The sequence below is a fragment of the Lichenostomus cassidix genome, chromosome 8, assembly GCF_008360975.1.
Source record: "Lichenostomus cassidix isolate B80296 chromosome 8, HeHo_3.0, whole genome shotgun sequence".
NCBI lineage: Eukaryota > Metazoa > Chordata > Aves > Passeriformes > Meliphagidae > Lichenostomus > Lichenostomus cassidix.
Window position 1 is genome coordinate 8,603,715 of NC_139489.1, and position 26,453 is coordinate 8,630,167.

The following is a 26,453-nucleotide window of genomic DNA, read 5'->3' on the forward strand; positions in this document are numbered from 1 at the left end:
TGACAGCATGTCAGGCTGAGAAGACTGACTGAGCCCTCGTTTGCTGATTGCTAATTAGCTTAACATTCCTAATCCCTCATTAGTGACTATGAAGTAAGCTCTGAAATATGAGGTCAGCCCTAATCAGCGTTTAAAATATAAAGCCCACTGGCACATGATGGAGGCTGGAGAGGGGGTGGCTGCAGGCCAGTCCTGGGTGCTTCCATGGTCACAGGGAATGAGGCTGCACAGACAGAGGTGGATATGAAGAGTTAAACCCTGTGGAGCCACAGGGCCATCTGCACATCCCCCCAGAGCTCAGCCCCTGCACTCAGTGCCCCACCTGGATCCACATCAGACACGGGCAGCAATGTGGGGTGCAACACACCAGGGGCCCCAGATTCCTCTCGAGATCCTGGTGCATCCAACAGCAATTCCAGCTGTGGCTTCTGTTCAGGGCAGGCTGTCTGCAGAATCACAGATTATTCTGAGTTGGAAGGGATGCACAAGGATCATGAGTCCAACTGTTCAGGGAATTCATACAGGGATTGAACCCACAGCCTTGGTGTTATCAGCTCTGTGCTCTAGAGCTACAGTGGGATGCCAAACACCTGTGCACGATGCTCTGGCTTTCCCCACTGTTCCCATCTTGGAGGTTCCAGGTTAACTGCAGGCAGCCAGGCTGTTGGCAGTGGAACTTTGCCCAGAGACTCACTCACACCCTCTGATCCTGGGGTAAGGAGTCAAATCTAGGTGTTGGCAAGAGGGCACCAAAGCCTGCTGGGCTGCCACTTGCATGGCATAATTTGGGAGGAAAAAAAAGCCTTTAGTTGTTGTGCCTTAATCCTCTAGAAGAATAAACTGTTGTGGACTAAGAGTTATTTATGCCTGACTGGGGAATCTTCTACAGGATGGCTGTGGACATTAAACTTAACCCTAATTAAACTCCAGCTAGCGAGCCTTTAAAAACGAGAAAAATATGTATGTTTCAATGAAGATGTGAGAAAAGCCTTTGCACCACAACTCTGCTGATCCAAGGGGCAGGTCCCTGCATGGAGCAGGGAGCCTTTGCCACGCCAGCCAGGCCGGTCAGTTCAGCACTGCAGGAGAGGCAGAGGTGTCCTTTCCTTGTGCTTCCATCCCTCCAGTGTCCTTTCCTTGTCTTACCGTCCCTCCGGGCCGCGGGTCCCGCTCGGCGTGGGCAGGGACATCACTCTTTCATGAGCCCACGTCAGCGGTGACGCCTGGTGACACGGCGAGCGGCTGCCGGCGGAGGCACTGCAAATCTCCTGTGGATGGAGCCGAGCTTCGCCCCCGATTCCTGCTCCGTAGCTTCTCTGGAGCACGGAGACGTGGGATATTTTGAGCATCCTTGGCAGCAGTGAATGAGGATTAGTCCAATCCCCCCAGACACAAATGTCTCCCCAGCTCTATTTCCAAGGACAGAAATAGCCTTTGAAGGCTTTTCCACGTGGAGAGCACACACCTGCAAGTGTTAAAAGCAAAGGGCTGTTTCTGGAAAGGTTTTGGGTGGTGCAGCATCAAGGCTGCCTAAATTAGTGGGTGAAAAAGGGGCTACATAGCACCTGCTGGCTCTTGCCCCTTGGCTGATCCAAGCCAATGTCAAGCCCCTGCCCTTCGGATTTTATTGTGCATCCAATTCCTGAATCCATCAGCCATGGTGTGTGCTTGTGGCCAGTCACATCCTCATCTTGCTCAAGCAAGTTTCAAGTCTTACATGCTTTTACCCCTTTTATGTTTTTACCACCTGGACCCTGTGTTAGCAGGGACACAAGACACTATAAATTTATGGACTCGGTGGAGGGTGGTAAATTCTGGGCTTGAGCTTCAGAGTGGAAAGCTTTGGCTTAGCCACACACCTGGCCTATGGAGCAGAAAATCCCAAAAAGCCTGGCAGAGTTACTCCGATACCCAGACACTCCACAGGCCATTTTCTGCCCCATCAAGCAGCTGGTTGAGCAGGCAGCTGGGGGGAAAACAGCCACCTCTGGCACTGTGGGAAAGTGAGGGGAGACCAACCAAGAGACAAACACGAGTTTGGATTTATGTAAAAAAAAAAAATTATTTATTTTGGAGGAGGATTTGAACATCGACATGCAGGTACAACATGAATAAAAATTATTGCACCGCTATTATGTGGCAATTGTTCAAGTTTCTAAAAACACAGAAATTCCACACTTTCTCTTATCTAGCTAAGTGCTCAGTGACAAGGCTTGGCAGAGCCCAGCGCAGGAGGTGCTCTCACAGCCACCTGGATATGGTAATCGAACACAACGTAAACACACACTTCTGTCAAATCTTCTACTAGAAGTACAGAATTATCCTTCACATCCAGTAAGAGAAAACCAGAGAAAGACTTTATCCTCCCCTCTTCAGAAGAAAAAAAAAATAAAAACAAACAAACAAACAAAAAAAAATTACTCCAAATCACACCTTAATGCAAGTGTGGCAAACAAACCCACTGGTCACTCCTACCCCTTCCCCACAAGCGCTCTTTAGTACAGCAGCAGCCAAAGGCCTCCAACATTCGGACCCAGGAGTGGCCAGAACAACGCTAAAGTCTAATATTTACAATAAATACCATCCATTTCTCTTAGTTTGCAACAGTAAGAGACAAAGGGAAAAATAACACTGAGGCACGGGGCAGGGATGTGCCAGCTGGATGCAGGAGCAGAGAGGAGCTGTGGAGGCTGAACCAGCTTAGTTGTTGCCATCCCAACATGGACGAGGAGCAGGAGACACATCCAAGCTGACAGAAGGGAAGAGGGGAACGAAGCGGGAAAGCAGCATATTTGGATGGTGACATACACATCTCATTCACCAAACACACACCTCATGCTCGTGACTTCCACCTCCTGCCTGCCTGACTTGGGATTACCCAGGCAGACCAAGGGCTGGGCTGGCCAGTGCTTCCCTTGGGCACCACAGGTCTGAGTCGGCACTAGGAACACACTCTTGCTCCTCAGACACAGCTTTTCCCACTTCCTGTTCCTCCCCAGAGCATTTCACAAGCTTATTTGAGAAGGTATTTAAGGAATTTGTAGCAGAGCAAGGAATAAGTCTTGGTGTATCTACCTGGCTTATTAACAAAATGTAATAGAAAAGGTCTTTTTGCTAAAGTGCGCCATATAAATTTGACAGAAGGTGGAACTGGGATGATGGGGCACCTGGCACACCAAGGGAAACTGCAGGACTGACCACAAGCAGGGGATACAGGGCTTCACTAGAATGCTTTCCTGGCAATGCTGTTTGGCTTTGGCTTCCAAAAAAACCAGGGATTTTTAATTGCACTGACCACTTTCTGTACCGTAGCTACAAAAGAGGCAACGAAACACATACCTCACCTTTTCTTTGGCCAACACAGGCAAAAGCAGCAAAAGCTGTGACATAGCAAGGGTTTTCACTCCTCTTTTTACGCCTAGGAAAGGATAATTCTGCATTTCAGCATGGGAAGCAGTGGCTGCAAAGGCAGGGAGTCAGCAGCTTACAGCTGGTACCATCACAGGGTCCCATCCCTGCCAGTGTGGGATGAACCAGGTTACCCAGCCTGGCTCACCCCGTGCTCAACTCCTAGGAGCAGTGGTCGGTTTTCTCCTCAGGTTTTTTAAACACAGAAGGAAAGGGGGGACCTGCCACCAAGGGAACAGCCAGCCCAGACCATGTCCTCGCACCACTCCAGGCTCACTCCTTAATTTACACAGACACTTCCATCTCGCCAAGGTCAGGTGCTCTCAGGAGATCAGCCTGAGGCTTGTCTTTGTAATTACCACAGACTCAGGATGCCAAATCCATTTTTCACTATTCCTGTCCATGCCATAATATCCTGCACTGCTCCTCAGCAATTCTTTAGTAGATCAACCCATCAGGGAGAAAAGCAGCCAGATGAGTACCAGACCCTGCCAAGTCTGTTCCTTACTTGCTATTGCTCCAAATCAGCGCTGAATGACGCTCACCACCAAGAGTGCTTGGAGAGGCTGGAGGCACCCAGGACCCTGACAAAGCAGTGGAAATACTGTGGTTTATAACTGAAAACCAAGTGTATACGAGCAGCCTACGAATTCCAGGAAAAAGAGCAGAGAGACAGCACAGCAGGCTCTGCTCTCAATACCACCACAGCAAGGTTTATTAAGGTGTTACCCGGGAGCGCTGAGGCTTTGGTTAGTGTAGTAGCAACACCATACAGGTTCACACAGACACACAGAGTAAACACTCATTTAAACAAGTTTAAAAAAAAAAAAAAAAAAAAAAAGCTCAAACCAAAACAAAACTTGGTCCAGAAATGAAATCCAAGCAGCCAAAATCAAGTATATAATGGGGGGAAGCAACTGCTACACAGAAAGAAGCAGGGTGAGATTCCAGAGATTTTTGCGAGTTGTGGATTGAACTGAAATCAGGTTGAAAGAGTTGGAGAAAATATATTCCTATATAATAAAGATATTTGCATTTAGGGGAAGCGAATCAAAGTTTCAAGTTCAGAGACAGCCAGGACAGTGAAGGAAGCAGCAGTGTAAGGAAATCAGACCAACAGAGATGGGTTTTAGCCTGGAATACTGTTGCACAGACATTCTGCTTCTAACAGAGTAAGCCAGTGAGTAGGGCACTATCCCTCACAGGTGATCCGCAGGGAGATCCACTCAGACAAGACTAGGATACAAGCTGAGCACAATCTGGGACAAATGATGGGAGTGTTCATTGAGAGGAACCTTCAATCAGATGAAGAAATGGCTTACAGTGCTACAGGTATCACCACTTGACACATTTATTGGTGCATTATTACTGATCTAATCCTCAGCAAGGAGCACTGTCACCCAGAGTCGGTCACATTTAAAGCAAAGCGATGTCTAAACCTAAGAGCAAAGAGTAAGTTTTTAATGGAAAGTGGCCTCAGCAGTGGAAATGATCTAGCTATCAAAGCTGAAATCTGAAAATATCACATGTGTTTTGAAGTCTGCTTGCAGCTTGACCACAGAACTCGAGGAGTCTGAACTCTTCATAGGTTCCTTTGTTTTTCAAATGGGCAGATTTGGAAAACTCAGCAAGTTTCCCAAGCCCCAGTTCAGAAATGTTAAGGGACACCTTAAAATCCCTACCTATTTAGACTCACCAAGAGAAGGAAAAGTCTCCAAAGGTCGTTTTTCATTGAGATAACTTTGTCAGACACACTGGAGAATACGCAACTACGAATTTCTCTACTTTAAAACCAACCTACAGGCACCCCTTTCCTGGGGCCACTTACTCTGAGGCAGGGCAAGTTATGAATTGAAGCCAGAGAAAGGAAGATAAAACATCACTAAAATTTTAAAAACACAGGGAAAAGTTGCCATGTGTCCCACAAAGGATAAGTAAAAACAATCCCCAAAAAAGCCAGCTTACGGATTGGAGATTTCTCTTTCTGATAATTCCATTGAAAAATACTCTTCCTTGTTTTAAAGAGAGATCTCTCTCTGTCCAGCCTCTCCAGCCAAGTCCTTTGTCTCCATATCCTCTAAGGACACAGGACTGTGAAGACAGACAAAGAGGTTGCACTTGCACCAAAGAGGGTCTGTAGTTCCACAATGACTTGCAGACAAGAGAGGAGGTTCTTATTCTTGTCAAGGGACATCAGATTGTAAAACTGCAGCAAAAACTTGACATTTGTGAATTTCAATGGAATTTCAAAGAGAATGCTTAAAAAGCAGAAATTTAAAATCAAGCTGCCTTTTTTGCACTCAGAATTTTTGGGATCTCAAATAAATGCAGGATTAGAGGGAAGAGCACATCAAGCTCTAAACTCAGGCAAAATAAAAGGTCTGGAAGGAAAAAAAAAAAAAACAAACTGTTTCTTAAGCCCTGCTTTAAAGATACCCTGTTCTAAAGAGACCTCAAACAGCAAGCATTACTGTGTACAAAAATAGAATAGCAAGGATGAAAAAACACAAAAAACAGTATGAAAAAAACCCTCCCAAAAATAGATGTACACAAGTTCTATTTTATATTAGTGTATATTACAAAATTCAAACATGCAGTCTCTATTTTGAATGTAGAATTCTCCAGTCCATGAGTACCAGCGATGCTGCTATGTTTTCTTTACAGCATCATCATGTGACAGGGGAAAGTCTTGTATTTTTAATTGATTTCCAGCCTCTTTGCTTTTTGCTTGTGCCAGAGTCCCTTCTTTACAGGGCCTTGTGCTGCCATCTGGCAGAGGAGAGGCTCTCAGAGCTGCCTGTCCAAGAGCATGAGACAGCTCTTTTGATGGAGTGATTTTGCAGCTACCTGCCAATGCTTCAGATGCTTTAGCACTGCAAAAAGGTGCCTCCTTTTTGACTACCACAGGACATGTTGCCTCCTTTTTGGCCCCCACGGGACATGCTGCCTCCCAGGGCTTTGCTGGGTGTAAGGACTCTGCACAGGACACGCTCCTCGTGGTCAGACCATCTGTGCTAGAGAGTTTGGCTTTCTCTTGACATTCTCCTACTTGTGAAATTTCCTGCCTTTTTTGTTTCAAATCTCTCTCCTCTTTACAGGAGGCACCCAAATCCTTTTTCTTTTCCACCTCTCCAGACCCAGACATACTGAGCTTCAAAGGGCCCAACACGCTCTGGGCCAGGGGCACCAGCTGGGACACGGAGAGCGCGCGCTCGATGGCACCGGGGATGGGGAGTGGGGAGGACACAGCTCCTGCTGGGCTCGTTTTGCTGGAGCTTAAAGCACCCTCTGCCTGGGATGAGCTGGGCTGCTGCTTTTCGGTGCTAGGACTTCTTTGGGATGTTTCACTGGCGCTCCCAGGAGACAGAAATGAGGAGCTGTGCTGTTCCACAGGCTGAGGCGTCTCCTTGTGACCCTTCTCACTGCAGTCTGGGGGGCTCACCACGACAGGAGTGCTCGTGTTTGCTGTGCTCCACGAGGAAAGTGCCAGCAGAGGTTTGGAATCCTGTTTTTTCTGACTGCTGTCTGTTAGCACAGGCTCTTTCAAGTCAAGTTTACCACAGGAGGCCCCGGGGGAATCACCTTCTTCAAGTTCCAGGAGTTTGATAGACGGGCACTGCGTATGTTCTGTGCGATCTACTGGTTTTTGAGTACCTGTAGTTCTCCCTAGATCTTTGATTGCTTCAGAAGACCTGTCTTTTGAACCAAAACACTCAAAAGTTTTGTTTTCTGGCAATCTGTGCTCCTTTGCAGTTGTTTCTGATTTTAGGAATGGCTTTTCTGAATTAGCTAGTTTTTCTGGAGAAGTTCTTGAGGGAAGCTCTGGCGGGGAAGGGCGCACACTGATTTGCAGTGGCTCTGAAACAGGCTTGGCTTGTTGAGTGTTTCCCTTCTGCAAATCTTCTGTACCTTTTGGATCTTCAGGTAGAAAGGCATCATCTTCAATACTATCCTTGCTTTCCAATTTAGATGAAAACTTATTATCCTCATTAAAAGAATCTGAGCCTTGGTCTCCACTGCCACGGGGCTTGTCCAGCCTTCTCCCATCCTGACTATCTTCCGAACCATCATCTGTCTCATCTTCTGAAGAATCTACTTCCCTGATGGCTTCCTGCTTTTGCAGAGACTCCCTCCTTTCCACCCTGTCCTGCCGGATGGCGCCCAGCTTCCGCGAGCCTGGCTTCTGCAGCATCCCTTTTTCTGCCAGCCCAAGTTTGCTGCTCGTGGTTTCGTTGGCAGATTCCTGTAAGCTCTGGAGGCTGGGATCCCGCTGCAACATCTCCTTCTTAAACTCAGAGTGAGAGATATCCAAGCTGTGCTTCCGTGAGGAGCCCAGCTTCTTCTCAGAGGAGGACAGAGAGGCAGCCAGTTTCTCAGCCGACTGCACTCTCTTCAGCAAAGGAGACCGAGGGGGCTCGGCACTTTTGGGGCGAGAAATTTGTCTCACCAGTGGTGGAGAGGAGTGTAGTTTTACTGGGAAAGACTGAATAATGCTGGAGCTGCCAATCGAGTGTCCTGGTAAGGGAGATGGGGAGCGCTGCGGTGACGTGGACTGTGGGGTTGGTGACGGAGTGTGAGCCAGGGGGGACAGAGGGATGTTTCCTGCAGATTTACGTCTTGGAGATCTGTACTGCCTCTGGAGCTTTGGTGCCAGGCCGTGCAGAGAGCTGGGGCGGATGTGTCCAGAGCTGGCTGGAGAATTGGGAACACTGGAACTGGGAGAGCTGCTCTGCGAAGAATTGCCACCAACTTAAAAGAAAAAAAAAAGAACAAAAAAATACCAAGAATATTAATATATATTTGGCCATTAAAAGAAGTTACTGAAAATAAATCAAGACACAATGCCATGTTACTCCAAAGCACAGCAGTAATATTGAAGGTAACATTGCCAGGCTTCTGATGGAAATTCACATCATTAGCACCCAACACCAGAGCACAGTAAGAAAACACGCAGCTATGAGAACACTTTTCTGAAAAAAAAACCTTTGATCAGACAAACCACGTGTTTCATTGCTATTCTCCAGATGCAAATCTCTTTATTCCAGCAGCTGATTCAATTTTCAAATATGACTTTGCCACACTGTTTTGATTTCTTTTCTCTGAACACAGAAAATGTGTCAAACTGCTATGAAAAGATTGCAACTTACAACACACATTTTCATCAAAGTGAAAGGATGCTATAGTACAGCAAATGCATTCTTAAAAGGATGTATGGATTTTCATTTTTAAATGAATCAATGAAGAAGAACACATCCATCCTTAAGGTAACCAACATCACTGCTGTCATTTGCTTCACAAAGAGACCTACTACCTGCTGCTGTGTATTTTATTTCCAAAATTATTCAATCAGCAAAAGTCTCCTCCAAGATTTTTTTTCCGGGTTGACTGGATTTTTTGGCTTTGTTTTGCTTTGTTTTATTTCTTTTTTTTTTTTTTTTTTACCTGAGTGTACAGACTCAGGAGTGGATCTGTAGCTCTGGGTTGGTGACCGAGGAGACAGGTTGTGAGTTGGAGAGCCAGGCACACTTTCTCCAGATGACAGGGATCGGTTCAGGGACGATAAACTCCGGCTGGTGTGAAGCAGCGATGCTTGTTTAGTGATCTTCCTCAACAGAGAACTCTTCTTCTTACTAGGGAAGAGAATTCAAACATTGTTTACAAGCCCAAATGATTTTTTTACCTTTACTAGCATATTTCAATCAATTTTGTGTCACAGTAAAAGAACAAAAAACCAACAGAAAACAAAAACACAACACCTGCAGGATGTACCTGCTGATATACATTATCTGTAAACAGATTTGACAAGACCTCTCTTACATTATCTTGGTTACTCTTTGACAGACAAACATCAAAACGAACCTTTCCTGGCCATCCTTTGTTTTGCTCTTCTTGTTCCTACGAGCCATCTTGGATTTGTAGCTGGCTTTCCGAGCTGGACCAACTTTGATGGACGTGTTCTCAAATGGTGTGGTGGAGATGGACACTTTATTTCCACTCTGTCAGACACAAGACAAAGAGACATTGCTTAAAACATGGTTATTTGAAGCAGATCTGCAGGCAAAGCCGGTAGGCTGCTGGTTTATTGCTGCCTGCCATTTTGTAATCCTTTGTCCAACTCCATTTTTCCCCTCAGCCTTTCCACCTATCATTTATTAAGGAATTGCCGAGAGAGAGCCCTCGTTAGTCAGGCTTTCACAAATGATTAGCTCAGACCCCAGCTGGTAGGTAAAGCTTCCCAGAGCAGACAGAACACACCATCTGACCTCTCCCATTGAGATCCCAAATGACTCAATTTAATACTTGTAATACTTGGAAACTTGAACAAAGTGATATTCTGTCACCAATCCTATTCCCAATGCTCTGACTGATGGCAGATGTGAGCATATCAGGCATCTATCATGATGAATCTACAACACACAGCATGGCTTGTCTCACTCATCTTAAAAAAATAATAATCCTGACTCCTCCTCTATTTGCAATCCCAAAGACTTCTGTCTCTTCGAACAGCCCAGAATTTTGGGTTTTTTTTCTGTAAATGGATTCTGCTCAGAGAGGTATCAAACACAAGTCATTTAACTGGATAATTTTAACACCATCAAGTACAAATCTGCTCTTAAACACCACCAGGCACTGTGTACACACTTGTATTTCAGACAATGCCAAATACATACATTTTAAACAAGCTGCTCACGTTTTCCAAAATGTAACAGTGCTGAGCCCCTACCTTCAGAATCAGCTCCACCACTTCAGTGTGTACCAGCCCATGGACAGGCTCCCCGTTGACGTGGGTGATCAGATCCCCTTCCCGCAGACCTGCTTCGTTGGCAGGACCCCCTTCCTCCACGTGCTGCCAACGACAAGGGGGGACTGGTTTGAGAAGGGGAATGTGCAAGACCACTGGCCCAGATCATACTCAAAGCCCATCCATCTCACCTCCTGCCACAGCCAGGGTCAGCTGCTTCAGAGAAGAGTGAGAGAAACCACCCCAGGCAGAGCCAAGCACAAAACCCTGTGCTCTTCCACTCCTCCCCAGCATCCCACCAGTCTTATCCTGATCCAAGGCAGCCAGGATGGTTAAGCTGATCAAGAGACCAGCTCTTCCCAAAGCACAAAGCTTAACACACTTCCAGAAATTTTCAGCACTTAGGAATGTTAACTAGATGCTCTTGATTTCCAGACAAACATTCAATCTTTTTTCAATTTCTTTGCCATCCCAAATCCAGCATTCTTCCATGTACATTATGAAACCCAAAGTGGCCGGCAACTTTTAAGGAAGACTCTGCCATATGTTTAAGGTGCCTAATTGCATCTCATCCCAAACAGAGTTTCTTTTTCCACTTTCCATCCTTTATTAACCTATCCAACACCAGACTTTTCCCCTGTGAACACACTGCCTTTCCCCTGTCCCTGGTCAGGAATGCCAGCCTCCTTCACCATGCGCTGGGGAATGCAGCAACTCTCCCTCTAGCCAGGGAAGACTCCAAATGAATATCTTGGTAAACTCAGCATTTTTCAAGAAAAGCAAGAGAGGGGCAAGGAAAAAAATCAGTTTCAAATTATTTCCCTAGATAAGAATGAGTATTAAATAAGGACCAAAGCGAGTCAAGGCCATATTATCTAATAAACACAGAAGTACAAAGAAAAGAACAAACCACCTTTACCCTGACTGCATTCTCCCTAACCACACAATCCTAACAACACTGCTTCAGGGAATGGATCATTCCTAGAAGTCATCTACACCAACAAAAAAGGAACACAGAGATCAAGTACCAGCAGTAGTGGGAAGGAAGTGATACAGACATGGAAACCAGACCTTTTAGCACAGCTCACAACTAAGCCAACAGCTAAATCCCACGGCAATCAGCATAGCAGCAGTGATGCTTTAAGGCTTGTAATCAATTCCAAGTGACTGCTTGGAAAACCCCAGCAGACTGAACTGATCAGAAGCAGGTTATAATCACTAACACAAGTCTGAATAAATTAGCTATAATGGGCCCTCATGCAACAACCCCAATAAAGAAAAAGAGGGTATGTACACAGAAACATGCTTTAAAGTATGTGCTGCAGGTGAAAGAAGGTGGATTTATGTAACCAGGGAAAAAAGAAGGAAAGAGAGGTTGCTGTGGTTCTGTAATGGGCTTGAAAACTCCTACAGGAAAACCCAAAGTGCTGTTATTTATTTACTTATTCATAAAGGGTTTCCCCCAACCCAGAAAGATAACTTCGGGTGTGAATAAGGAGAGAGAAAACAGGGTGGCAAAACACAACTTCCAAAGCTAAACCCCACACCCCTGGCTAGATGCATTTGTGGCCCCAAGGGTCCTCCTTTTAGAAGAGCATAGACATACCCAGACCATGTGATGCACAGTGTAGATATCACTGTCACCCATATAGACGCGAATGGCGCGCAGAGTGAAACCGTATTTCTTTCCAGCCCGATGGATGATGATTGGTGGTTTCAGGTTTGCGATAGCAGGAGAAAAGTCGCGGCTGGGTGAGGAGTCCCTCGAAGATGGGTTGGAGGAGAGAGAATGAGGTGACATTGGACTGGCCAATGGAGAACACGTGTGGTGATCTACAGTGATGACACAAAGGTGGGAAAAAGTTAGGAAACCAGGCCTCCAAAGAAGAGAAAATTCTTGTTAGAGAACAGCTACGAAACTGTATCTCCCAATACTCTTAAAGCTTGTGGCCTTTGCCAGAGCTGGGTTTGTCTGCAGCTTAAACTAATTCATGCTTCATAATACAAATAGAGCTTCCAAAAAGGCACATTTGGAGGTGTGTATTTAATACAGCAGCACTGCTCATATAGGATTATGATTGTGTCACAGTGTTTTCCGCTTCTCTTTCCAGGATTTACAACCCATCATAAGCATTTGCTCTAGGCACAATCCTGCAAAACCCAATTTCCAGGTTATGACATATTATCCTTCTCCAAAAGATCGGTTGTCTCTAGATCTTGGTACAAATACTTGGTACAAAAACATTGGTGTTGAGATAAATCCAAACCAGTTAGTATTAACACAAAAAAATTGAGTAGGCAATCAGACAACAACTACATGTGGGCAGTTTTGGAAGTGTTTTAGATTCACAGGGGCAAAAATATTTAACCCTAAAAAATTAGTGACTGCAGGGACTTTGCTACTGAAGAACAACATCACAGGTATACTTTTGAGTGAGTTTCCCAAATGAACAGCTGTGGGCTGGGCTGCCAGATAAACTACCTGACTCTGCTTGCTGGTGGAACAACATCCACTTTTTAAAATATAAAGCAAATACAGAACTCTCATTTTAAAGTGAAGCTGGTCAACATCAGTAAAATAAACCCAAAGAGCAGGAATATTAAATGCAGCTGTAGAAGGTAATCTCTAATCCATTAAGAAACACCTGCTGAATCGCCCAGCACATATTTACCTGGCAGATGAGAGCAGCTCTGGAGGAACCTTTGCTGGGTGATTAAATACACATTTTAGAGATTTTCATGAGGGAGTTGGTAGTTCAAAAAGCAACTGATGCCCAAAGCACAAGAAATGTGATGTGCATCAGCACGAGGGTGCCAAGAGCAGGTGCATCCCTGCCTCCAGCTCTGCTCATGGCACAGCTGCATTCTCTGCTCCCATCCAGGCAGAGACAGGCAGAGCATGGAAATACAGCATTGTCTTATCCTCTGGAAAGAGGGACAAAATCCCTGTGGGGGGAAACTCCTCCTGCTGAACCAGTGTGTCACAGCTCAGCATAGTTGAGCTGCTCTCTAGGACGTACCATGTGGAATTGGGAATTGTAAAGGTCTGGCTCTGCTTGCAGACAGAGCTGTGCCAACAGGGTGAGCAGCTCAGCACTGACTTACTGAGTTACTTACACTATTAAATTCTTGAACACTCAATCTCAACCAAGTTACTTGGAGTTTCTGAAACTTCCTGGTGCATAAATGCACCACACACATTTTGTTCCCAAATAGCACTGTAATTAGCATGTGACCCCAAAAAATAGCACCTAGAAGGTTAAAGTCATTCTGTGTCTCTACACCTCCTTGCTGCACCATTGTCCAGAGACCAGCTAGGAGTCAATTTAAACAAAACCAGTGCCCAGATGCCATTTGCAGAAGCTGCAGTCAGACCACACACACAATGCTCCTGTCTGTGGCACAGCAGTGCTCATCAACCTGTGAGCAGGAAATACTAAACAGATTGTAAAAGTTAGATCTCTCCCCTCCTGCCAGCCAAAGCATTATTCCAGGAGAGCGAAGGGGGAGGATCTCTCTGCAGACCTTTTGTTTAGTGCTTGCAGATTCTGACAATGCCTCACTCAAGGCATTTCTTACCTGAGGGAATCAGGAGAGACAAGGCAGTAGCGGATGCTGATTTAATCACTTTATTGACAGGTCTTGAGGTACGTTTCTCCCCTGATTCCCCAGAGAGCAACCTGTGTCGTGCCCGCCGCACTGCCAAATCGCTGATGGCTTTTGGAGTGGTAAAGTCTGGGCCTTCATTGCTATTACTGCGAGCTCGTGGATCAGAGAAATCTGCAGTGCTCCCAGCTACAGTTTAAATTAAAACAGATTAGAACCACAGGGAATTCCTAACAGTCTATTCCCCTACAGGCAAAATACATTAAATCAAAGTCATGTTTACATGAAGTCCAAGAGTAAATTTTCCTAAGAAGAAACCCCAGGGCTTGAATTTTTATTTACAGAAATGGTGTTATTCCGAACACAGAAAATTAGAGGCTTCTGTTCTGTGGAAAAGCTCGCTAATGAAAGCACATTGCTCAGTGGCAGTTCCATGAATTCTAAAGCTGTGGTGCACTTCTGCACACCATTTCAATGGGATCGTTCACAGATGAAAACAGGTTTATAGAAAGTGCTCCACTTTTACAACCAGCAAGAATTGTCAATCTTTAAGTTAAAACTGCCTGTAATAGAAGAGCCAAGTTCTACTGGAGTTACACATAAAAAATCCACTTTAAGGGAAAGTAAAAATGTGGATTGCAAAGACAACCTTAATCTGCCCCCTTCGGTGCACCATTGCAATTTAGTCTTGAATTACTTAACCTGCTATAATTATATATAAAATGCAAAGTATTCTTGAAGATCAGACCAGGCATGTAACAACAGCAGATGCTGGGGGTTGGGGGTCCTGTACTCAAGGCCAGTGCCTCAGTTCCTCATGTGATACCTTAAAGGGGCACTGTGAAAATATAGTAATTAGAATTTACAAGGTGCTTAGAAATGAAAGTGGTGAGCATCACAGCAAGTCCACAAGGGAAATTAATCATTCTGTCTTCAAAAGCAAATTTTAAGCAGCATGCAATAAATAAAGCCTAAGGGCCACATTTTGAACAATGAGGACAGAACAAAACATTGATCATTGTTATTTAAGTGGGCACCACTGCTCTGCATACTAAGTGAAGCAGGAAGTACCACGAAAATAAAAATTCAAAGCACCATTCCCACAGACCTCAGGACCAGATGCCTGTTCAACACTTAAGAGCCACAGAGTTTCAAATCAGGCTCCCAGACAATGAGGAACCCGGATTTGGAGGTTGCATGGGAAAAGGTGCCACATAAATTAGAGGAGCACTCCGAGACAGCAGTAGGAATTAAACTCCTTTCAAGCCTCTCACCTGGGGACACTGAAGCACTGGTATCCCTGGATCCCAAGCACTAGATCAAAGACTGCTCTAACATATTGAGCTCAGGGGAGTAGGCTGCCCAGGGGAGCCTCATTCTCGCCAATCTCACATTGCAGATACTTGAATTAGCAATGAAAGTGTTCTTGCCATTTTTAACAGCATGTTTCTAGGCTTTTAGCGTGAAACTGAGAACCAAAGGTTTCACTTATGGCACCTGTGCCAAGTAAGCATGAGGCAGCTTCCTTCCTTCACTCTTGCACCTTTTCCCATTGGCTTAATGAAGCACATGATGGCAGCACCAGGGAGCATGGAAGATAAAGGGGAATGGGACGATTTTAAAGGAATTTCACAGACTGGATTCTAGAAGAGACATAATGAGATATGGGGGATCTTTGGCTTTACTCTGGAGGCAAATTTCTTCTAAGGCATTTCCACCTTCCCCTATCAGCTCCCCATCACATCTGCCCAGTGCCCTCCACCTTGTCCATTCTTGCTGCCATTCTGACTACTTCCTCAGCCCCCCCTTCCTCTCCATTCTCAATGCATCACAATTGCTTTGCCTGTTTGCTCCCAGTTTCTCCCAGCAACTTGTTCCTTATTTTCTTATCCAGTTAGTCCTTGCTATTCAATCCTACAATCTAGTCCTACCCCTAAATATGCCTTCTTTCTCAAATTTTCTTTTGCTAACCTTCATTTCAACTTCCCCTCTTTCTTCCATTGTTCTAAATTTCCTTTTTTTTTCTCCTTACTGCTTCCCAACAGTTCCCAGCTCTGGCATCCTCTGTTCCCAGGAACAGGCAGCTTCACCCCCTGCCTTCCCCATGCCCTGAAAGGGGCAGGAGCTGGGAACACTCCAGCACCCAGAGCCCAGTCCTTCACTGCAGCAGCCCAGGGTACCATTGCAGGAAGGTTCAGCTCAGCCCAGAGCTGGAGAAAAGCCCCAGGACAGTCAAAGTTGCTGAGAAATCAAACACTGACTTCTAAGAGCCAGTCTACTAAATTTAGGCTGCACTTTCCTAAGCCTGCAACTGGATTAATTTCGGCATATTTGGCTGTTAAATTAAGTAGCATGTCCCTGACACAAGCCCCACTTCCACAGCATATTTCAAGTCTCTCCAAAGTCTTGGGATGGGCAAAACAATAGGAAGCAGGGATCTGCTGGTATGGCTGACACCCATGTTCTCCAGCTCCAACTCAGCAGTGATCTGTTCTGATTAATGCTTAAATTAATGCTGTCTCAGGTAGGCACCCAGTGGCTGTAAGTAGGCATAGACCATATGAATCTCAACCATCAGAAGACCTAAATCAATTTGAAGTGACAGGGCTTGAAATCTAAGAAGCAGTTTTGAAGAGATGAAACCATTGATATATTTTCTAAGGCAAACACACCCACAAAACCATGCTGAAATATCTACTTAGCGTGAGGCAGTCACATCCCAACACCCAGACTGTTTTACAGAGTTAGTCTGTGCAAGGTAACACTGCCTTCTTGGGGACCACAGCCACCACCACATGGAGCAGGGTGATTTTTCACCTACCTGTCAGCGTCGAGGCGGCTGTGGATGGGGTGGTGGCTCCAGCATCCCCTTCCAGCTGCAGCTCGTGCTCCACAGGCTGCTCTGGGATGGGCACAGGCAGCCCTTCCCGCGACTGTACGGTGGACAGGAGCATCCCCTCGGACTGAGGGCGTTTGAGGGCTGCTCCCTCGTCCTCAGCAGAGATGGCAAAGCGAGGCATGTCCAGCAGCCCCGAGCAGCGGCGCCGCACGGTCAGCGGAGGGCTGGAGTCGCTCTCGGTGTGAGAGGATTCGGACATGGACAGGCGCTTGCGCAGGCTGGGGGGAGAGACAGGATAGGTGAGCCAGATCAAAATCAGCTTTAAAGGGTGAAAACAGGGCACAGATTCGACTTGCTCATCTAAAGCTGATTTAAGGTGAGGTTTGGTGAGCAAGCTACAACATTGGGAGGTAAAACAAAGGCTTGGGCATCACCTGAGTGATGTGTTTAAAACCTGAGTTTAGATTAATCATTAAGCTTCTAGGAAAGGCAGGGATGAACCCAAAGAAAAATACAGTACAATGAACACGGTATTAAATATAATTTTTTTTTTAAAAATCACAATTGCAAAATGCAAATCATCATCCACGCTCCTTTTGGAATTACATCAATTTTTCTTTTGAAGTTCCTCTAAATTAGAAGCCAGGAAAGCCTCATGCAAAATGAAGTGCACCTCAGGTATGAATGTAATCTATAAAATGTTTTTGTTTTTAATGGAGTCATACTGACTAGGTCAGAGCCACATTTTATGCTCTCCCTAATGCCAAACATTAGTGTAAAAGCTTTACAGGGGTTGCATAAAATGAGAGACACCTCCTTTTATAAGGTAAGTTTTCAGTAATGCCAGGAACATGGCAGGTATCCAAATTCTGGGTATTCACATATTTTACTGACATTTTTTATTAGAGCACAAGAATTTTTTGGGCATATTCTGAACTTTTGAAACTCTGAACTTTCCTAATGATTTCTCTACTTTGTAACAAAAGGTCAAAGTCTGGCAACACCAGACTTTGCATTAATTTAAGAAAAAAACCTGATGTGGATACATCTCTAATGTAACGTAAGAAATCTGCCCTTAAGGTTAGAATACCTTTAAATTCATGAAAAGTATTTGCTCCAAATTTAGAAGATGTTAGTACTTAATTAGATACATTTAAAGACCATATCACTCCTACACGTTCATTTTTAGCTATTCAGTCCAGGCTTCTCCTGTGGAAATACAACATATGAAGCTCTTCTGACCTAACACTGGTCATAGAAAGTTTTGGCTGGTCTTCCTTCGCTGCTGTGGGAAAACAGCAGACTCAGTGGCACAGAACTCACATTTCAGGAGACCCAATGACCCAGCTGCGGTCCCGGCTCTTCAAGCCCCCCAGGCTGTCCAGCCGATCATCTTTTTCCTCACTCAGGCTCCGTTTGGTTGGTGGTGGAGTCTTCCTCTCCTCGTGGATGGAAAGTCTTTCCATGCTGCTGTACACCTGTGTGAGGCAAAAGATCCTTCTGTGCAGGGAAAACCAACCTATGGGGCCTATTGTGAGCAAGGGACAAAAAAATCTCTTTTCCAAATTTCCCCCTGAAAGCATGAACTTGGTAATGTTCTTTGAACAAGTAGCACAGCGCAGGTGTGACAGGCTCAAGGTGTGCCAGGGAGGAAAGGAAAAAGGCCCAGATTCAGAAACACCAAAATGCTTTTCTACAACAGCACCCAACACCTCCCCTTTGAAAACACAACAGAAATACTGACAAACTTTTTGAAATCACTTGATTTTCGGTTTTAGCGATTCTCCAATCTAAGAGGAGCTGCTGCTAAAGACAGCTCCACAACTCTTGAGGGCTGGCATCTGCATCTTGAAATCTTGCTGCACAAATTCACTTCAGTGATAGGCATCACGCTCATGACCCCATTTCATTATCATCAGTCTATCAGCATTGCCCCAAGCTCATTTCAGAACAAAAAAGTCCTGCCCTCCTCAAGGAATCTACTATAATGCTGACAGCTTAATGAAAGTGCCTTTCTTGGTTTTACAGCCGTCTTTAAATAATTAAATGATTAAGCAAAAAAATCCATCCTTTAAAAACTACACTTGACTGTGGACCTAATTTACATAAGAAGAGATTAATGAAAATAATGTTATTAAAAATTCAGAGCATCAACAAGATAACTATTAATAAATCATATGGCTGAATTGTCAGACAAGAATTTCAAAATATAATGAGCCTTTTATGCCTCCCACATTACAAATGCTGTATAATTTTCCAGGTCTTAAAATAAATTCATTAAAAGTGAACTTTCTCTCTTTGTGGCAAAAACACTGAACCCTAAAGAAAAGCTTCAGTTGAACAAATGAGTAATACTCATGGTGAAAAAAGGCAGAGAAAAGAAACCCTTACGAACTCATGAGAACTTTTTCAAAATACCAACTAATCCTCAGGTCCAATTTTAAACATACTTTTAGTGATGCAAATCAGGAGCAACTCCATAAAATTAAGAGTAACTGTTATTTAAACCACTGCAGCCTGGTTGAGGACAAAGAAGAACAAATTGGTCCTTAAAAACTGACTTTAGCAGTGGAAAACTGGAGGAACTGTCATGAAAAACTAAAATACCTTTCAGAGGACTCCTAAGTAAAATTCCTATTCCCATCTCACTAAAAGAAAAACACAATTCAGAAAGCGGCTGCCTCAAAACAGCATTTCTTCTCTCTTCTGTCCCTCCCAAACATATTATGTTTCATCAGGAAGACCAATGTAGTCCTTTCTTTCTAGCAGTTATGTATTTGAAAACACCAGAGGTTTTATGTTTTGTGTAACTCAGGTCATTCTTGCAGCTTTCCTCTGGACTCTCTTTTACTGGTCCATGTTCATTTTCAAGAACATTGCCCAGAACAGACCCAAATACCCCAGCTGTGGCCTTCCTATTGGTAAGCCCAGTATGGAAAATGATGGCTTCAATAATCTGGCACATCTAATTCATGATGGATTATGTACCCAGACCCTCCTCTTTGAAATTGTCACCTTGCCTTTCGTTCCTCAGGCTGTATTTGAGACAATGAACAACCCCAGAGATGTAGACTTCACTGATGGTCTTACCCGCTTTGATTTTAGACCCTTATTCCAAATGTTAGAATCCATTTTCATCCCAATACCATCTTGTCACCTATGGAAGGCCCTTTCAGAATGATATTTCCCAGAGCAAATAAGCTTTGGATACTCCTTATGCCAGCTAAGTCATTGGTAAAAACACCAAACTGTATCAGATGCTGAAGAGACTTACACAGTACCCTGCATATTGGTGAAACATTAAGAAATATAAAATGTCATTCACCAATTATTCTGGTACTCACCTTCTAACAAGCTCCTAACTACCCCAGATCAACCAACTCATAGAGTTCTCTTTCCTCAGGGAATACTACATACCCTGAGATCCCACAGACCATCCACATGATTAAAACCTGCCCTGTACGCAGCAAAGAAACTGTGCTCCTCTCTAGATTTTTCTTTCAACAAGTTAGCACGAGGAACTTGTCCCTACCTTGCTGAACCTGGGCGAGCACGAGGAAAACTGCCGGATTTCCACATGATCATCATCATTAGTGTCCTCCTCTTCTTCTGAATCCAGGTGTTGGTACCGTTCTGAGCGGGCTGGGAACGAGACATGGCACTTGCATCAGTGTCGGGAGTGCTGATAACTCACACCTCAACCATTGCTCCTGGTTAAAGGACTTTGAGTGTTTATACACACCATGCAGGGTATTTCCCTTAATACTGAAACATATCCAGCCAGTTTTTGCTCATCCCATGCAATTGCCAGTGAAGAATATCTGCTTGGCACTGAATTTATCTTATCCTGTCAGCTGTATTCCATTCTGGAAGCAGCTGATACTCCAAAGGTGTCTAATCCTGCAGACCCTTCATGGCAGAAATATTTCTTCCCTACAGTGAACAATCATATGGAAGGAGACATGAAAACAATTCACTGTCCCACTTTTCAATAAACAGCTTTTTGATTGTACAAAATCTGTCCTGCATACACACACACACACACACAAGCCTACTTAAAAAAATAAAAATATTTACCCCCTCAAAAAAAATCTCTTTTCTCTCCTGCAACTAGGAAAAGGATTAGATTTTGTGAAAGAAAATGGGCAAGCAGCCAATATGCAAAGCTATTTTTAATGCAAAAACTTTCTCCAAAGAGATTTTGTGCTTTGAGATTTGCAGCACTGGATTTCTAAGCCAGCCACATTGGATTTTGTGGGGTGGGCACTAATAAGTTTGGCTACAGAAAGCTGATAGCTACACTGCGCCAAATTTGCTGCACCACATCAGCCAGAAAGCTACTTTTATAAATTCTAACATTTTCTGCATTAGGGTTTATAACAGCAATGCCAACTCTTATCAGTGTCTGTGTGAGATATTTCCTGATGTGAGAATTCAAGCCTTTATAAAAGACTCACATCAAGGTCACCCTCACAACCTGCTGGGCACATGGGGAGTTTCTCATCATTCTGACTTGACAGACCCAGTGGTTTGCAGCCCTGGACACAACGTGCTGCTTTTACCAACCAGGATCTGCTTGTGGCTGCTGCACTGGACCTCTGCCAGTCCCTGACCCAACCCAGTGACCAAAGCTCAAGTTTCCACATCCACTAAGTGCAGTTAGTGGTGAGAACACCCCACCACATCAGTTTCTCCATGGATGTTGTACCAGTGCAACCTCAATTCATGCAGAAACCTCACCTCTGCTCCCTCTGCACAGCCTGACTCCAATTAGTCTCTGCAGCAACCACACAGAGATTTCTCAATCTATCCCTCTCTCCCATCCTACCTCTCCAAACAAGCCCCAGCCTAAAAGCCCCTTCCCCAAACAGGAAGAGCACTATCTATGGAACCACTGCTTGTGCAATTTGAGAGCCAAAGGGCTGGATGCAGCTACTCTCTCCCTCCCTTCACCCTCACCAAAGCACAGGAGCTGAGCAAAAATGTGCTTCATAGACATTCCACCAGTCCCATGGCCCTGGGATGGGAGAGATTCCATTGATGCAGGGCAAAAATTTCCATATCTCAGGGAACTGAAACAGGCCAGTATGCTGTTCTGCAGCTGGAGAGGAGAAAACACCTCACCCTGACCAAGCCCTTTTCACCTGCTCAGCTCCCCAAGTTAAACAAGAAAAGTTAGGGAACAGAGGCTCTGGGAACAGAGATTTCTCCATCCCTCCTGTGACACTCCTCCCTTCTTTCCCAGGAGCACTGAGTTTGTCTGGTGCTTATCTTGAAATACCAGGAATCTTACACAGCACTGATACCATGGCAGTTCCCAGACATTTATACACACCAGACAGACACTTCACTTCATATCTCATTAGAGTTAATAATACTAAAATAAAGTGATATGCTTGCAGTGAAAATAATTTAAATTACTTTAAATCTCTTAAGAATTTTCCACACATACTTGTCTTCAAGGTCTAGGGTTTGTTTTGGGTTTTTTTAAAAACATTTATTGGCTGAAAACAGTCACTAGGGAAAGATCATATTGCTCAAAAACTCAAGGAATTTGGATTTACCAAATGCTTTGGAAGAAGTTTAATAAACCCAGCATGACAATGGCAGCACCTCTCACTGCAGGGCCATGGCTGGCAGGACCACAGGCACCAGTGAAAGGCCAACTGACTCCAGCAGCAACATTTTTTCATTTAAAATTAATTTGCCTTCAAAGAAACCTTACTTGGCATTCAACAGAAACTTTTAAAAGCAATTTCCATCACGTGTTTTATTCGATTTCTGAAATGACTTATCTCTAACAATTTCAAAAATGAAATATGCACAAGAAATATGATGCCTTTTAGGCCAAATCTTTGGTCTTACTGTCAAAATAGCTTGTGTCATCCTCAGATTCCAGCTGTGGGATGAATTCAGCTTTCTGCCGGAGTAATCCATTCCAGTCCAAATCTTTAAAGAACCGATGCTGCTTCACTTCAAAGGCACTACCTGAAAAAGACACCTTTTATTGCAGAGTATTTCTTTCAGCATTTGCATAACATGAAAAACAAACTCTAAAAATATCAAGAGCCTAAGAGAATGTACTCGAGTACTTTTAAGTCACATATTTTCCAGGAATCTTGAGAAACAACTTATCCTTTTACCAAAGTGGTCATGCAGGATAAAACCTGAACAAGATTTCCTCCTTCCCACCTCCTCTTCTTCCTATTTAGCAACAACACATGACTAAACTGGCTGGAAAACAGCATCTGCTGTTGCATTCCACAGTGAGTTGCAAGATGATGAACTAACACCTTAATTTAAAATTTTCAAACTCTAAACACCATCTTGTTCATAACTGAATAAAGAGAGCAAACTCAGAGAGGCACTTAGAATGTGAGTGGCTCCACTGCTGTGAATAAACTCATTCATGTGCCTAGAACAAGACAGGGCTCACCTATCTTCCTGAATTAGTATCTTTTGTTATTAAGCTCAGAAGCTTGGGTACCCAGAAGAAAAAGTAAAGACTATCTGTCTACCAGTATGTGCATTTTTTTCAAATGAAATTAATATTCATAGCAGAAGCTACTGTCTTTTTAGAAAAGAAAAGAGCAGAGGAAAAGAGATAAAAGGTTTGCTGAGTGCCAGTGGCACTACAACATGCCAAGTGAAATAGCAATCTCAGCACTACAGGTATATAAGAAATCAAAAAAAAAATCAGTCCATCAACTCATTTTATAAGGCAAGAAACTCTACATCTTTTCCATGACAGCAACATCTTTCAAGTACATGGATTTTAAGTAGAGAAAAACATGTGAAAACCATCTGATATCATTATTCATTCATGATCTATTCATCACCCTTGTGTGCACATGAGCTAAGTCTGCTGAATACATGTGCCTTTTGGAACTGTTATATATTTATCTCTAAGCTTTTTTTTTTACCCTTAAAGTGTAGTTTTGAATCAAAAATCCCAAAGTAAATTAAACTAATCAAATCAATGAAAGATGAGCTGTGCTGTGAAGCCAGTGTTGCACAAATTATTTTAAAACAAGAGTGTAGCTAGAGATTGTTTATGATTATTTATTATGAGGAAACGAGAAGGGTTGGCTTGTGAAACTTTAAATCTGACATTTTAACACAGAAAGACTGACATACATATCTGACTTTGCCAAAATGACTATCAGACTTTGCTGTATGTTTGGAGAATTCTACACTACAGGCCTCTAGGAATGGGAAAGTTTTCATTTATTTTATTACACCCAGGAATTCACATCCATGGCAGGGATTAAGCCCCTAGTCAAAGAGAACTTTAAGAAAATCTGATGATACACTGCTCAAATGGAGACACAACCCTCAAGCCCATAATGGAACAACACAAATCAGAGAAGTTCTGTTGCCAAGCTGACAGTGCCCCTTTCCTGTTCCCAAACAAGACAGTAATACCTGCCTGGCTCATGGACATTTGACACTAATTCCCAGAGCCCCACCACTCTGAATCCAGTATAAACTGTTAGAGAGCTCTAGATGAGCATTGTTCAACACAAGTGGCTGTACCTCACTGGGAAGGTATCTTCAGCTCCTGCCTCTGGACAGTGCATTCCTGTGCACAAGGTTCTTACCTGTTCCCATTCTTTCCAGAGGATTTTGGCGGAGAAGCTTAGAAATGAGGTCCTGGGCATCAGGTGGCAGTGCATCATCTCCTTCTGGCCAGGCAATTTCATCTGGGGACAAAAAGAGACTTGACATTTTCTCCCAGCTTCCCAACTAATTTGAATAACCATTCACACTCCTATACCTCAAAGTGCAGCATTGAGAACTGCCCCAGAAGCGTAAATACCTTGAATTCAGCAGCTTAATATAATTCAAGCATTGACATTTTCCAAAATGCATAAAATTCAGCATCAGCTAAAGCTGCTGTCAATCTAAGCAGTGCTTGTGGAGGAAAAAAAAAAAGCTTTAAGGACTCTATTAATAAAGTATGAAATGGGACTTCCATGACAATCCATAAACAAAGACAGTGACAATACTGTGGCTGTATCTCCTGCCTGCACATTCCACAGTCGTTACACTTGGAACAGAGAGAACAATTCACAGGTAACGATTTCATGCATCATATTTAGTGCTTTGCTGAAATTTGCTTTTTACAAAGGACGTTTGCCAAGTGTGTTAAAAATTTACTGCTTCAGAAAGCATTCCCAATAGGAAATGATTTCACTGGCATATTCACCGAGGGAGCACAAAGCAATTGTCTGTCCAACTCCAAGCATGAGACAGGTTTAAAAAGCCACAAGACATGAAAGTACTGAGTACAACAGCTTCAATGCATTGTACTCAGAATTTCCTTTCATTTCACTTATATAAAATTACTAATTGACTGGCATTTGGACCTATGAAAACAATAACCAAAATCAGCCTGAATTAGACCAGCTGGTGGCTGCTCTTTTCATATTCTCCATCACTTAAGTTAAAAGAACAGAAAAATCCCCAAATATTTTTTCCCACTCCCACAAGGATTTGTATGACTCCCACACCATGACAGAACCATTTAGTAAGATGTTAAGCAACACAACAACTTTCCCTAGCTGAAATCAGGTGGAAGCTACTTTGACACAGCAAGTTAGAAACTTTGAAATTAAACTCCATTATTTTATACCTAATCTTTCCCAACTAAACTGTGGATCCTCAGTATTTTTAAAGCACATTTTGAAACCCCATCAGAGCCAGAGCAGAAGCTTACCACTGATCACTTGTCCAAACAGCTCCTCAGGTGTGTCCCCAAAGAAAGGAACACAGCCCACCAGGAACTCGTACAGGATAATTCCCATTGCCCACCAATCCACAGGCTTCCCATAGCCCTGGCGCAGGATCACTTCTGGTGCAATGTACTCTGGAGTCCCACACACCTCAAGAGAACCATGCAAGAAAGCAATAAATTTACAAACTGCCAAATTCACGTCAAAGCTTATTTTGTCTTTTTTTTTTTTTCTTTCCCCCCTCAGAGCTTTACAAGGAAGTTATTAATGTTTTGCCACTAACCACTTCATGTTGTGAACTACTTCCATGGAGCAAGAGTCTATATTTGAAGAACACATTACCTGCACAGAAATAACATCACATGAAATTAAATGTTCCTAGTGTGGACATGCCAGCTAAGTAGTTCTTTGGTGCATGCACAGGAAAGCATATGGGAAAAATGCATATTCTGTGTGTTTAGGTCTGACAGCTTGATGGATGTCTGCTGGCACAGCTACAGCTATCAGGAACTGAGTTTTGACAAACCTCTCACATCTCCGTGCTAACAGAACTTGGTTTCACAGATGCAGAATTAGCAGCACAGCATGATTACACACTTCAGCCTTAAACTTGGGAGGTACAGCTGGCACGGACAATGGCTAAGGAAATTACCTTGGAAGATCTAAGTTGCCTGAGGCTTAGAAGCAGCAACAATAACAAAATAGTTGTAAAAAAAATATAACACTGTAAAGTGCAAGAATATGATCGAGTGAGTGACCAAAGAGGGTTCTGCTAGAAAAAGCAGAACTTCCTTACTCAGAAGCAAAGGAAGACAACCCACAGGATGATTACGAATTAGCTCTTGGCACAACTAAAGATGAAAAATTCTGCTGTGATCCTAGGTGTTTTTAGAAGAGAGAAGTATTTTTTAATCCATTATACAAGGCACTGGTGAGCCTGCATCCAGAACAGTTCCTTCAACTGTGTCCAGAAAGTATCAGCTCAAACTGAAAGAGTTACATGGAAGAGCTATTCATTCATCAAAGGAAAATCTACCTCGTTAGCTAGAAGAATTTAGCTGGTTAAGCCTAGCAAAATGAAGGCTAAGCAGAAAAATGACCCTTAGTAAATATCATGGGGATA

General features: G+C 43.7%; 1 protein-coding gene across 12 annotated transcripts in view; it reads right to left on the reverse strand.

Moving 5' to 3' along the window:
* Positions 1-2,050: 2,050 nt before the first annotated feature.
* The window catches only part of MAST2 (microtubule associated serine/threonine kinase 2), a 185,366-nt gene continuing 160,963 nt past the window's right edge, over positions 2,051-26,453 (reverse strand). For all 12 annotated transcript variants that reach the window (XM_085067704.1, XM_085067702.1, XM_085067712.1 and 9 more), the window contains 12 exons: positions 25,315-25,480; positions 24,197-24,298; positions 22,461-22,583; positions 20,128-20,237; positions 17,919-18,073; positions 16,578-16,873; positions 13,730-13,945; positions 11,757-11,983; positions 10,133-10,255; positions 9,268-9,404; positions 8,851-9,038; positions 2,051-8,157 (listed from right to left, as the gene is read on the reverse strand). In XM_085067704.1, the coding sequence (XP_084923830.1) occupies positions 6,056-8,157; positions 8,851-9,038; positions 9,268-9,404; positions 10,133-10,255; positions 11,757-11,983; positions 13,730-13,945; positions 16,578-16,873; positions 17,919-18,073; positions 20,128-20,237; positions 22,461-22,583; positions 24,197-24,298; positions 25,315-25,480 (3,945 nt within the window). In that variant the 3' untranslated portion in view covers positions 2,051-6,055. The remainder of the gene's footprint in view (positions 8,158-8,850; positions 9,039-9,267; positions 9,405-10,132; positions 10,256-11,756; positions 11,984-13,729; positions 13,946-16,577; positions 16,874-17,918; positions 18,074-20,127; positions 20,238-22,460; positions 22,584-24,196; positions 24,299-25,314; positions 25,481-26,453) is intronic.